Below are 14,133 nucleotides of genomic sequence, written 5' to 3' on the forward strand. Positions count from 1 at the left end.
AACGTGGACACCTCAGCTCCCAGTGCCCAATTTTTCTAGGAAGGAGAAGGATCTCCAGCATTACTGAGCTGGAAAAAGGGAATGTTGGAACAAAGGGTGGGGCCACTGTTCCCCCTCTGTGCAAGATCCAAGTCTAAACCTTGTCTGAACCCCAGCAACAGGAATCCTGAGAAATCTTTGGGATCACTGTACCAGAGCCCATCCCTGTCCTGAATCCTGTATTCAGGCAGGAAAACTCTCCCACCGAGCTGGGACAGCTCCAGTCTGCTCCTGGGATCAGCCCATCCCAGGACAAGCCCTTTTCTCGTGACCTCAGACTCCTTCCAGCTATGGAGAGAGGCTGGGAAGCCTTGTCCCAAGATATATCCCTAGGAGAGATGTCCCAAGGCACGTCATCCCTACGATGAGGTATTTCCTTGGAAGCACCCCCAGTACCTTGAGTTCATCGATCTTCTGCTTGTTCTTCTTCTCGGGGAGCTCAGGGACAGGCTGCTGCTTCTTTTTCTTGTCGTCTTTGGGTGCCTTGGACTTGTCCTTGTCCTTGTTCTTCACCAGAGCCTTGGAGCCTTTCAGGGGAGAGTCACAAAGTTTGGCATCACTCTGAGTCCCCTCCCTCTGAGGGAGGGAAGGGAGGGAGGGGATGGAAACAAGGGTGAGGAGAGGAGGGGGAGGTGTGGCAGGGATTGGACAAGGTCCTTCAAAGAAGAGGAGCATGAAAGCTGCCACTGCCTGCAAGTCCCATCCCATCCCATCCCATCCCATCCCATCCCATCCCATCCCATCCCATCCCATCCCATCCCATCCCATCCCATCCCATCCCATCCCATCCCATCCCATCCCATCCCATCCCATCCCATCCCATCCCAGCCCTGTCCTGTCTTTCCTTGGCTCTGGATCTCAGCGTCTCCCAGAGCCTGGAGATCTCTGTGCAGGGAATTCCAGGGCTGACCTGAGCAGGAATCACTTGGAGGAATACAAAACACGGACAGAGCATTTTGACAGTGGTGAGAAAACCCTGTCCCGCCCACAGCAGCTCCTTTTCTTCCTCCTACCAGAGACTTCTCCTGATTTATGGAGCCTGGGGGGTGGAACCCCAGCCTGGGAATACAGAGGGGAAGTGCTTGACGCTGCTGCCCTCGGATTGTCCGGGACCAGCTGCAACCACAGGTCAGCGGAATCTCACTTGGAACAACCACCAGCCGTGGAGAGCTGGGAAGAGGTTGCTGGAAAAGGTGGATTCAAAAGGAACTCCTTCCCCTCTCTGCAGCCCCTGTCCCTTGGTGCCTCTGCCAGCTTTCACGAGGGCTGGACGGTATCCGTGGGGCTGGACAGATGGGAAAACCTCACATGGACAAGGAAAGGGGGAAGGAGTGGGAGAGCCAAGGGAAATGGATCATTCTAAAGAGACAGAAAGAAAACCACGGAGGACACCAGTGCAAGCCCAGAAGAACCTGCTCAGAGTTGTCTCCAAGACCTCATTTTTTCCCGGGATATGAAGATTAATCTTCCGAAAGAAACCAGGCTCAGGATTTTACTCAGCTGAAGGATTTTGCCTCACCTGGACACAACAACAACCCCCTGCCATGGGGACATGGAGCATACAGAGAGCAAGGGTGGAATTCCTCAGGGGTACCTCTCCCAGCCCTGCTGGTGGCGTGACCAGATGGACAAAGTCACCCTTGACTAACCAGTCCCAGGGTTCTTGCCCAGCAACATTTTTGGGACAAAATTAGTCTTCCCCAAATTTAGGCAAGGTCAGAAGCCCACCTGACCTACAAACCCGACTTCCTTCAGAGGAAAACGCAGGGCATCATTCATCTCATAATTTTATAAAAGGATAACAAGTGAAAAATAATACATGATATATAAAATCATGTAAATTGATAAATCAGGTGAGAGAACGTGCTCTAAATTGTATTTGTCTTCACTGCTCACTTTAGGACAGCAGACAAAGAGTTCAACAGGCAGGGAAAAACACCCACAAAAATCGACCCTTTTTGGGAAAACACAACACGCTGGGAGTGTCTGCTGTGCCAGATTCCCAAAGGGATGTCCAAGCACCAAGAGGAATCCTGGTCCCACCTTTCCCTGCTGTGTTCCCTCTCTCTCTCTCCCAGCCTTACCCTCTCCAATCTCCGTCTCTTCCTTCTCCTCTGCTTCGGCCGCGGCTGCTTCCTGCTGCCGGAGTTGCTGGGGGAGAAGGGAAGCCACGGGATATTAGTTTTTATTTTTATTTATTAGTTTTTATTATTATTATTATTTTCCTGGAAAAGCTGCCCAGGGCAGTGGTGGAGTTCCCATCCCTGGAGGGATTTTGAAGCCACGTGGATGTGGCACTTGGGGACACGATCAGTGGTGGCCTTGGCAGTGCCAGGGCATGGTTGGACTCGATGGTCTCCAAGGGCTTTTCCAGCCTGAGCAATTTTGGGATTCCATGAGAGTCACGGGATGAAGCACAGCCCCAAGGCTTTGGAAGGAGCTGGAATTAGGGGGGAACCTCGCAGGAAGGGAACAATCTCCCCCGGGTACCCCTCACTGCTGCTCCTCACCCACCTCCTTCATCGTCTCAATGGAGGCAAAGTACTTGGACCACCAGTCCAACATGCTCTCGTCCGGTTCTTCCTCCTCCACTTCCTCCCCACCTCCTCCTCCTCCTCCTCCTTTCTTCTTCTTCTTCTTTTTCTCCTTCTCCTCCTCGGTCTGGAGGGACAAGGGAAGCACAGACAGGTGTGGACATGATTTTCTGAACCTGAGAGAATTTTAAGCTCTCAGGGGCTGATTGTTTCCAAAGGAAAGTCTTTTGGGAACTTTTTCTCTCTCAAGGACTGTTGGTGAAAATAAGGTTTGGTTTCCCAAAACAAGACACAGATGTTCTGAGAGTGTTTTCTCTCTTGTCCCACCGATGGGATGAGGGAGGTGTTGTTCCCTTTACCAATCAGGATAACCTGTACCAGAACACCTTATAAAAGGGTTGAAAAACCCCAAAATAAAGTTTTTTTTTGCCTCATGAAGAAACCTCTGGTTGCTGTGTGTGATATTCAGAACTCTCTCTCTATACTTCTTGTCCTCTAGTGACAGGCAGGGAAGGGGAGGGATCAGGTGAAAGGGAATAATTTCTGGAAGCATGAAGGTGAGGGGTGAAGCATCTGAGGAGAGAGAACCCCCCGAGCTCAGGGGCCTCATGAACTTTCTCCCTCTTACAGCCACTGAGGCACAAAACAGCCAAGGATGACCGAGGCTATGGAGACAGTGCCAGAATCATGGAATGGTTTGGGTGGGAAGGGACCTTAAAGCTCGTCCAATTCCAACCCTGACACCTTCCACTCTTCCAGGTTGTTCCAAGCCTCATCTAACCTGGCCTTGGATACGCCCAGAGATGGGGCAGTCCCACAGCACCTCCACATTTCCATCACCCTATTTATCCATGCATTTCCCGGGCTGCATCTCTGGAATCTTCCATGGCATGAGTCAAACTGTGCCCACCAAAGCACCCTGGGACCAGTTGGTGGAACAAGGGAACCTTTTCCAGCTGGTACCTGGGAATACCCAGCATCCCTCCCACAGGGCGCTGCCCGTCCGGCTCCTCCTGGGACAGCTGGGATGAGAAGTCCTGGCCCAAAAGAGCTTCCCAAACTGCAGGAAGGAGGCCACTGCCACATCCCTTGAGGGGACAGTGCTGCTGTGTGTCTGTCGTGGGACAGAGGGGTGATGTCCCTGCCTGGCTCAGGCTGGGACGGGTCCCTGGTCCGCTGGAAGTGGCACGGAGGGGTTGGGGAGGGAGCAGAGAGTTGGGAGCAGGGATGCAGAGAAGATCCATCACTTACCACATCCACCTTCACCACTGCATCGGAATTCTGCCGCCCGGGATGGAAGGGAACAGGGAGAGGGAGAGCAGGTTCAGGACACACCCTCAGCTGAGTGCAAATCATCAAACCCCGCAATGGTTTGGGTGGGAAGGGACCCCAAAGCTCCTCTCATGGGCAGGGACATCCATTCCCCCATCCCAGGCTGCTCCAAACCCCAGTGTCCAACCTGGCCTTGGACACTTTTGGGGACACAAGTGGCAACCCAGCTTCTCTGGGAATTCCAGCCCAGCCCCTTCCCATCCTCCCAGACAGGAATTCCTTCCCAAAATCCCATCCAGCCCTGCCCTCTGGCACTGGCAGCCATTCCCTGTGTCCTGTCCCTCCAGCCCTTGTCCCCAGTCCCTCTCCAGCTCTCCTGGAGCTCCTCTGGGCCCTGCAAGGGGCTCTGAGCTCTCCCTGGATCCTTCTCCAGGTGAGCACCCCCAGCTCTCCCAGCCTGGCTCCATGGCAGAGGGGCTCCAGCCCTGGAGCAGCTTGGCAGGAATCTGTTTTTGTGGAGGAAGCTCTGGAGCAGAAGGGTGGGAGAAGGAGTTGAAATTCCCATTCTGGGCACAAAGACGGGCACAGGCACATGGAGTGTGACGCAGCCCGACACCCCTGGGACACGCTGCCTACCCAGTTCAGGCTGAAATCCCTCAGAAACTGGCAATTCCATGAGGGAAAAGGTGCTGCCACGCGGATACTCACAGCTTCCAGCTTCACCATGGTGTCCATCTTCTTGATGGGAACCTCGGGCTCCATGTTGACAACGATCTCCCCTGTGGGGCGAGAGCGATGGGCCCTGCTGGTCATGGCCAGGCAGCCGTTGAGGTGTTTGGCTGGACAGAGGACAGAAAAGGAGAAAGAACAAGGGAGAGGGACAGTGGAGAGGAGAAACCGATAGTTCAGGTGAGATCCTACAGGATTCAGGCCAGAAAATGAGAGTTCAGGTGAGATCTGTTGGAGTCTGAGACACAGAGTGTGTTCCCTTTTTTCTGATACTTAGTTCTAAGATCCAGAGGAACACTGAATTTCATACAATATAAAATTCATGAGCATGTTTGCATGGTGATACATGAAAACAAAGTTAGATAAAAAAGCTAAAAGTGTGAGTGTGTAGATTAGAAAATTTTCCTAAATCACTGGGTGAAAAAGTTAGTTTAAAGTTAGTTTAGAAAGCAGAAGGCAAGATGGAGGATTTCAAATGTTGTTTCTTTTCCTTCTTCTTTCTTCTTCATGTTCTTCTTCTAGAGGTTTTTGGGTGATAGTGAGTGATTGGACAGAAAATGCCGCAGTGCAGCACACAGGTGATGGGTCATTGGGTCATTAAGAAAAATAATATACGTGTCTGTTGTTAATTGGGTAAAAATAAGTATAAAGATAAAATAACTGCGTACTTCGAGGCCATTTTGTGTTTTCAAAACCAAAGTGAGCCACAAGGCCTTGTTTGTACCATCAGAAGAAAGAAATGTACCAGACTGCAGTGATTTAAATTGTGCAGTTAGTCTGGAGAGACCTGCCAGGTTTGTGATCACCTTCTAATAAACACGAGAAACAAGATTCTAACGAGCTCGAGAGTTCTCTTCAAACCTAAAGAACTGAGATAAGCAGAGCTCCCCATGAGGGAGGATCCCAAAAGAATTCAGTGCAAAGGAGACTGAGAAAAACAAGAAGAGAAAGAAAAATACAGAAGAAATGCAGCAGAATCAGAGAAAGAGAAAAAAAGGAACTAAAAATAATTTTATAGAGAAAAGTTACAAGATCCTACAGGATTCAGGCTAGAAAGTGAGCTCAGGTGAGATCCTGTAGGAATTAGGCCGGAGCACTGTGGGATCTTGTTTGGAGCAGTGGAAATGAGCACAGAGCCTTTGGCAGGACCAAAATCCCACAAACAGCAAAGGAAGGTAGAGGATAAGCAGGAAATGTCCAGAGAAGAGGCAGGGAAAATTGTCCTGAAAGATTCCGTTGGCTTGGAGACAACCCCTGGTCCAGCTGGACGGAACCAGACATGTCCTTGGGATTCTTGCCCAGCCTCCAGCCCCAAAGCTGGGAGGAGAGGAGTAATTCCCATGGCTCCCAAGCCCTCGGCTGCTGGGATGGGTGGGAAGTGGGTCTGGGACAGGTTTTGCTGCAGGTGCTGATGGACTGAGGTTGAGAGGGGCCTGGACCTCTGCTCTTTACAGCCCCCATGGGGACTGAGTGTGGCCAAATCCTGTCCCAGTCCTGAGGAGCATCTGGGGACTCAAGTTCTGAAGCTGCAGAGATGTTGGAGGTGAACCTTTCTTGTCTTACAGGAACTGGGGGAACAGGCAAGACTCAGAGGTCAAAAAATCAACAGGAAATCGTGGATTGTACCCCGTGGCTCCTCACCCCGGTGAGGAAACCACAGCAAAGGGCTCGGAGCCACAGCTTGAGCTCCAGGAATTCTGGGTTCCAGCTGAGGACTCAGAGGGAAGTGGAGATTCACCACCTGGAACCACCAAAGTGCTGAAGTTGGGGTGTGTCCTGCAGTTCTGGATGAGGCTGGACCCAAACCCAGAAGCTCTGTGGGTTAGCCAACCATCTCATGGTCCTCACAGCCCATTCCACCTCCCTCTTCTCCCCTGGGATGTCCCAGAGCAGGTCCCCATGTCCCAGTCCTGGTACCTGCCATGTTCCAGTGCTGGGCTTTCTTATCGGGCGGGCGGTAGATGAACTTGCGGAGGGAGCTGACGGTGTGGGAGCCCACCAGGGTGTAGCGCCCGAAGGCCCGGCAGTCCACCACGCGGATGTTCAGCGGCGGGTGCAGCAGCTCGTTCTCCGGGAGGTCCTGGGAGGCAGAGGAGGGATGGTTATCACGGACTGGGAGCGCCTGGTTTGGTGGTTGGGAAGGGCAGCTGGGATTGGGAATGGGGTCATGATGGGAAGGGCAGCTGGGATTGGGAATGGGATCATGATGGGAAAGGCAGTTAGGATTAGGAATGGGATCATGATGGGAAGGGCAGCTGGGATTGGGAATGGGATCATGATGGGAAGGGCAGTTAGGATTAGGAATGGGGTCATGATGGGAAGGACAGTTGGGATTGGGAATGGGGTCATGATGGGAAGGGCAGTTGGGATTAGGAATGGGATCATGATGGGAAGGACGGGAGGAATTAAGAATGGGGTCAGGCTGGGAAGGACAGCTGGGATTAGGAATGGGGTCGGGCTGGGAAAGGCAGTAGGGATTAGGAATGGGATCATGATGGGAAGGGCAGTAGGGATTGGGAATGGGATCATGATGGGAAAGGCAGTTGGGGTTAGGAATGGGATCATGCTGGGAAGAGCAGTAGGGATTAAGAATGGGATCACTCTGGGAATGGCAGTAGGGATTAGGGCAGAGCTGCTCCAGCAAAATACAGCTTGGGAGCCCTCAGGTAAAGAAAGGAATGGTGTCCATGTGTTCCATTGTTTTGGGAAAACTGAGTAAAGGGTTTGGAGCCATGGTGGGCTCCAGAAATTCTGGGTTCCAGCTGAAGGATCAGAGGGAAGGGACCACACTCACCACCTCGAACCACTTGACCAAAGTGCTGAAGTTGGGGTTTTTCTTGTAGTTCTGGATCAGGGCAGACTGGACGCCCTTCCCGGCACACTCGATGTCCACGCGGGGCCGGTCCACCTGGGCCAGGTTCACTCTCTTCAGGTCCCTGAGCCCCCAGAACAAGATCTAGGGCAGGAGGAGGAGAAGGGAGAATGTAAATATGAGAGGGATGATCCTTGGGAGCTGGTTCTCCATGGAGAGGGATCCCACTGCCGATGTCATCACAGGGCAGTGGTGGATCCCTGAGGTATCTCCTTCTGACAGCCTGCTGCACTCAACACCCTTTTTCCTGCTTTTTCCTGCTTTTTTTCCTGCTTTTCTGCCTTCCTGGCCTTTTCCTGCCCTGGGAATCCACAGAGCAGCTCTGTCTGTCTGTGGTGGCTCTGGATGCAGCACTGCCATCGCTTTGTCCCAATGGAATCAGATGACAGGGGAAACTTCCCTGTCCCTGCCTAGGATAACAGACTACCACCACCCAAAATTCCCAAAAATGGAGATTTTTTCCCTCCTCCTCATTCCCCATGGCTCAACTGAAATTGTGAGAGCACAACTCATTTATCACAAATGTGTGGAAAACCAGGAGCCAAGATCCCTTTGGAGACCTGGTCAGTGGCACCTCACCTGAGCAGAGGCACCTTTGTGTGGGACCGAGATGTGCCCTGAACATCCCTGTGGGCATTGCCTGGGTCATGGATGTCCACCGGGACCTCCAAGGGACATGGGCCCTCCTGGGACACATCACGGAACCATGGAATCGTTTGGAAAATCCCTCCCAGCCCATGGAGCCCCAGCTGTGCCTGATCCCCACCTTGTCCCCAGCCCAGAGCTCTGAGTGCCACATCCAGGAATTCCCTGCACACCTCCAGGGATGAGACTCCAGCACCTCCCTGGGCAGCCCCTGCCAAGGCCTGAGCTCCCTTTCCAGGCAGAAATTCCTGCTGCTGGCCAAGCTGAGCCTGCCCTGGCCCAGCCTGAGGCCATTTCCCCTTGTCCTGTCCCTGTTCCCTGGGAGCAGAGCCCGAGCCCTCCTGGCTGTCCCCTCCTGGCAGGGACTTGTGCAGAGCCACAAGGTCCCCCCGGAGCCTCCTTTTCTCCAGGCTGAGCCCCTTTCCCAGCTCCCTCAGCCTCTCCTGGGGCTCCAGCCCCTTCCCAGCTCCGTTCCCTGCCCTGGACACGCTCCAGCCCCTCCAGGGCTCTCCTGTCAGGAGGGGCCCAGAGCTGCTCCCAGCACTGGAGGTGCCCCAGCAGTGCCAGCACAGGGGACGGGCACTGCCCTGGGTTGTGCCCACACTATTTTGGATACAAAATCCCCCTTTAGATATCCATGGGTAGATGAGAAGCATCCCATCCTTGTTGTCTGAGATTGATGGGGTACAGAACATCTGAGCTATGGGATTGCTTTGGGAGCAGATGATCCTGCTCTGTGTCCATCTCAAACATTCCCTGGGCTGCATCTCAGCCCAGGTGCTGCTCATTCACTGTCCTTCCCCGGTATGACAGCAAGGAATGATCCAATTCCCTGGGTTTTTTAGGGATGCTGCAGCCTGGTTCCCAGTCTGGCCACCACGGACAGATCCTTGACTCCCAGTTCCCTCCTGCCCTTCCAGCACCCTTGGAGATGCTCTCCTGCCCCGGGCAGCCCTCCACATGGACACTCCATGGTTACCTCCACTCTGTATCTGCTCAGCACCGGCCGAATTCCCAGAGGCACCGGCAGGATGGGACCTCGGTCCATGTCCGTGGGGCCGTCGATTGGGGGCAGGTCCGATTTACCCCCAGGGCCGATCTGCAGGAGATGGATCACAGGTTAGGATCTGCTCCTCTGAGCTGCTGGGAAGCGACTTTTGGTTCTTCTCACAGAATTGTGGAATCGCAATTGGTTTGGGTTGGGAGGGGCCTCAATGACCAACCCCTGCCATGGGCAGGGGCGAATTCCAGAGGGGCCTGGGCTGTGTCCCAGCTGGAACTGGTCCCAGTTGTTGGATCTGGGGTGTCTCAGAGGGCTGAGAGCCCAGGGCAGGTGCTCTGGGAAGAGGAAAACACAGGAGCAGAAGGTGCTGGGAGTTGCTGTCCTTCCACACAGAACAGTCCCAGAGCAACCCAAACTTCTCAGCCCACCAATGTATCCCATCCCAGGGCTGCTCCATCCTGGAATTGCATCTGCTGGGCTGTAGTAGGAAATGGAGATGTGGTCCCAGAGCTCAGCCCAGGAGCAGTTTTAAGGTCCCATTTCCAGTCCAGGGCTTGGGAAAGATCAAATATTCCATGTGAGCAATTCCCCCAGTCCAAGGAAAATCTGGAGAAAAAGGGCTTGGATGAGCACCTGCCCTGGCAGGAAAAGGAGACGGGAAAAGCATTTCAGCTTTTTCAGAACACGAGGCAAAACAAAAAGTGGGAGAATTTAACTCTGGCATTGCCCCAGACCACGAATCATGGAATGGTTTGAGCTGGGTGGGATTTTGCAGACCACTGAATTCCAGAGGCAGGGACACCTTCCGCCTTTCCTGGCTGCTGCAAGCCTCATCCAGCCTGGCCTCGGACACTTCCAGGTGTCTTTGATGAACAACAAGTGGTTGATCCATCCAAGAGAGACTACAAGGGCTCAGCAGATGAACCAGGTGAAGGGGCAGTTACTCCTGGTCATTCCCAGTTGTCCCTCTCCCTTCCAACCCTGCATCCATTCTCCCCATCCCTTTGTCCGGCTGGCACCTGGAGCAGCTCGAAGGCGGCCAGCAGGTCCCCGGCTGTGGCGTTGCCGCGGTAGATCTGGTAATATTCCAGCTGTGGCGGGAAGCGCGGGGGGCAGTACTGCTCATCCGACATCTTCACCACCGGCTTGGCGAATGTTCGGCCCATGAAGTCGGCTTTTCCCTATGGAAAGAGTGCTTGGGGTTGGGGATCCAACACGGGAATTCCAAGATCAGCCCTGCGGTTCTCTGCAAGAGCTACTATAGTTGGAGATCCAACACAGGAATTCCAAGATTAGCCCTGTGGTTCTCCCCAGGAGCCCTTGGGGATGGAGATCCAACACGGGAATTCCAAGGTTAGCCCCGTGGTTCTCCACAAGAGTGCTTGGGGTTGGGGATCCAACATGGGAATTCCAAAATTAGCCCCTATGATTCCCTCCAGGATCCCTTGGGGTTGGAAATCCAACATAGGAATTCCAAAATTAGCTCCGTGGTTCTCCCCAGGAGCCCTTGGGGTTGGAGTTCCAACACGGGAATTCCAAGATTAGCTCTGTGGTTCTCCACAAGAGTGTTTGGGGTTGGAGATCCAACACGGGAATTCCAAAATTAGCCCCTGTGATTCTCTCCAGGAGCACTTAGGGTTGGGAATCCAACACGGGAATTCCAAAATTAGCTCCGTGGTTCTCCCCAGGAGCCCTTGGGGTTGGAGCTCCAACACGGGAATTCCAAGATTAGCTCCGTGGTTCTCCACAAGAGTGTTTGGGGTTGGAGATCCAACATGGGAATTCCAAAATTAGCCCCTGTGATTCTCTCCAGGAGCACTTAGGGTTGGGGATCCAACACAGGAATTCCAAGATTAGCCCCGTGGTTCTCCCCAGGATCCCTTGGGGATGGAGATCCAACACAGGAATTCCAAGATTAGCCCTGTGGTTCTCCACAAGAGTGTTTGGGGTTGGGGATCCAACACAGGAATTCCAAAATTAGCCCCTGTGATTCTCTCCAGGAGCACTTAGGGTTGGAGCTCCAACACGGGAATTCCAAGATTATCCCCATGGTTCTCCACAAGAGTGCTTGAGGTTGGGGATCCAACACGGGAATTCCAAAATTAGCCCCTGTGATTCTCTCCAGGAGCACTTAGGGTTGGGGATCCAACACAGGAATTCCAAGATTACCCCTGTGGTTCTCCCCAGGAGCCCTTGGGGTTGGAGATCCAACACGGGAATTCCAAGATTATCCCCGTGGTTCTCCACAAGAGTGTTTGGGGTTGGGGATCCAACACGGGAATTCCAAAATTACCCCTGTGGTTCTCCCCATCATGGTCGGACCAGGAATGAGATCAGCGCTCTGGTTTTGGTCTGCCAAAGCCCAGGGAAAACTTTCAGTCATGACTCCTTGAAGGAGGTTTGGGACAGCTGAAGGTTGGGACAGCAAGGAGGCCAGGGATGAGCAGTTTTCCCAAATGGAAAGGCTCCTCGGCTGCAGCCTTTTCCTTCCCTCTCCAAAAATAAAATACATCAAACCACATCTGAGATTTATGAGCAGCAGAAGCTCCATGGTAGATGTGACAGGACCATTTTCCAAGACTCAGGAGAGAAAAAAAGCTCCCCAAATCCTCTGCCTCCAAATCTGGAGAGATCCCGGCATCCAAACCGCGCACAATTCCTTGGGATTTTCTTACCACGGTGTCCTGGTCGTAGATCTCGATGACGATGATGGGGGGGTCATCCCGCATCTCGTGAGCTTCCCCGTACAGCTCCACGTTGTCAAACACCAGGAGCTGGTCCCAGGTCGGGCAAAGGGTCTCGTTGAGAACCTGGGAAAATGGGAGGGATTCCTACTGCTCCAGGAATGGACCAGGGTCCTGGGAAAGGGTGGCAGGTGGGGCTGCTGTGTGTTTTTTGGATCAGGGAGACATTGGGAATGTCCCAAGGATTCTTCTGAGGGAAGCAATCCAATAGCAGATGAGCAGAGCTGGATTATTCCCAGTGTCCAGGCTTCATAAAGCTTGGAGACCCTTGGACTGGGAAGACTAAAAAATCACTTTAGCGTGACCCAGTTCTGCCTAAACTGGCAGGGAATTACAGGGAATCGCAGGGAATTACAGGGAATTGCGGGGAATCGCGGGGAATCGCGGGGAATCGCGGGGAATCGCGGGGAATCACGGGGAATCATGGGGAATCACGGGGAATCACAGGGAACCGCAGGGAATCGCAGGGAATCGCAGGGAATCGCAGGGAATCGCAGGGAATTATGGGGAATCCCAGGGAATCGCGGGGAATTGCAGGGAATCGCAGGGAATTACGGGGAATTACGGGGAATCATGGGGAATCACAGGGAATCCCAGGGCATCACAGGGAATTGCAGGGAATCCCAGGGAATTACAGGGAATTGCAGGGAATCCCAGGGAAAGCCAGGGAATCCCAGGGAAAGCCAGGGAATCCCAGGGAATCCCAGCCAGTGGGATGTGGGACATATATTGGGGATGGGCTCCTGGGGAGAGATCTCCTGGAAAGAGTCAATGCCCAATTCCAGAGCTGCTCTCGCCCCGCAGGAGCACGGGATCAGCCTGATCCTCGTTCATGGGATCTGTGCCACGGGAGCAGCGTGGAGCCTGCAGAGCCTCATCCCTCCATGCCTGCATCCCAGGAATGTTCACCTCGGTGCACTGGCTGTGGGAGATGAAGAAGACCCGTGCGAAGGGATCCGAGAGGCCGCTGCTGTCGGCCGCGAACAGACTCCTGGCTTGGTACATGTGGGCTCGCAGCTGGAACACCTGTTTCTCTGGAAGAGAGAGGGAATGGGATGGGATGGCCTCTGGGAGCCCACCCAAGGGAACGTCTCAGGAGCCTGGTTTTGCTCATGGGTGAAGGATCGCGCAACTCAAAGCGTAAATCCCAAATGGACACGGATTTCCTTGGCATCCTTGTTGTGTGGGCAACAACTCTGAATAGGATTGGCATGAGGGGACACGATTCCCACCGCACAGCCCTCCTGAGACAACTGGAACAATTTCCCCCTTAGCTCCTGGAAACCCTTGGACCAGGGGGTGTCCAGCCAGGCTCCCTGCCGCCCTCTCCATGCCCCATCCCATGGGAGCTCCTTACTGGTGTACAGGAGGCTGATGGGTGGGAAGGAGGGCAGGTTTTGGCCTCGGGGCACTTTCTTCTCCTCGAACCCGCAGGGGAGGCCGCTCAGGAAGTCCTTGCGCTGCTTGTTGAGGCCCAGCCACAGGTAGATCTCCATCTTGGCCTGGACTGTCCATCCAGCCGGGCCGAACCCCCTCTTCCCGGGGAGCTGGGCACAAGGAATGGGAGAGTTCACGTGGATACGGGGAATACGGACAGACGCCTCTTGGAGAGCCCAACCTCTCTGGGGCATTGTGCTGCTGTTCCTTAAACCCAAGGGTCCTTTGGGATCACGACACTGCTCTGGCTCGTGCATTGTCCTCTGCCCACCACCGTTTCCTTTTCCTAAGCCAGAAATTCTCTGGATCTCCGGCTGGATCAAACATCTCCCTCTTCCCAAACATTTCCCACTTAGCGGACTGGGTAAGGCCAGTGCTTCAGCCTCCCTAGGGGCAGATTTCCACCCCCACCAGCAGAGCATGGATCATATTTTTGCAATATTCAAACCCCAGCAAAAATGGATAGAAAACTCTCATCCTCGTCTCCCAAATTCCCTCCTTTTCCCTCCCCTTGGCTGCAGTTCCCCCGGGACAGGCGGATCCTCACCTTGAGGAAAACCGTCTTCACTTTGGCGCAGTCCTTGCCCATCTCCTCGTCGACGATGGAGTACAGGATGTCCTTGGAAGGGATGCGGGCGTAGGCGATGCGCTTGTTGTTGCTCATCATCCAGATGAAAACGTCGGGAATCGTGTGCTGGGGCTGGGAATGCCACAGGAGAGCCCTGTCAGTGCCCCAGCTCCGACCACGGAGGCACCGGCGGGGCTGGAGACCTGCTGGAGGCAAATCCAACAGATTCCATGGAAGATGGGTGTGGCTGATGCCACACTGGGGGGCACCAGAATTGTTTTGAGATTCCC

At 53.8% G+C, this 14,133-nt stretch overlaps 1 protein-coding gene across 1 annotated transcript in view; it reads right to left on the reverse strand.

The window, feature by feature from the left end:
* OTOF (otoferlin) overlaps window positions 1–14,133 on the reverse strand; it is an 87,451-nt gene that overhangs the window by 12,209 nt on the left and 61,109 nt on the right. The window contains 13 exon segments of the mRNA XM_058836538.1: window positions 436–600; window positions 2,119–2,190; window positions 2,554–2,700; window positions 3,825–3,854; window positions 4,554–4,684; window positions 6,492–6,654; window positions 7,369–7,530; window positions 9,071–9,190; window positions 10,114–10,275; window positions 11,770–11,904; window positions 12,748–12,872; window positions 13,196–13,385; window positions 13,823–13,975. Coding sequence (XP_058692521.1) covers window positions 436–600; window positions 2,119–2,190; window positions 2,554–2,700; window positions 3,825–3,854; window positions 4,554–4,684; window positions 6,492–6,654; window positions 7,369–7,530; window positions 9,071–9,190; window positions 10,114–10,275; window positions 11,770–11,904; window positions 12,748–12,872; window positions 13,196–13,385; window positions 13,823–13,975 — 1,755 coding nt within the window.

The sequence above is a fragment of the Poecile atricapillus genome, chromosome 3, assembly GCF_030490865.1.
Source record: "Poecile atricapillus isolate bPoeAtr1 chromosome 3, bPoeAtr1.hap1, whole genome shotgun sequence".
Lineage (NCBI taxonomy): Eukaryota > Metazoa > Chordata > Aves > Passeriformes > Paridae > Poecile > Poecile atricapillus.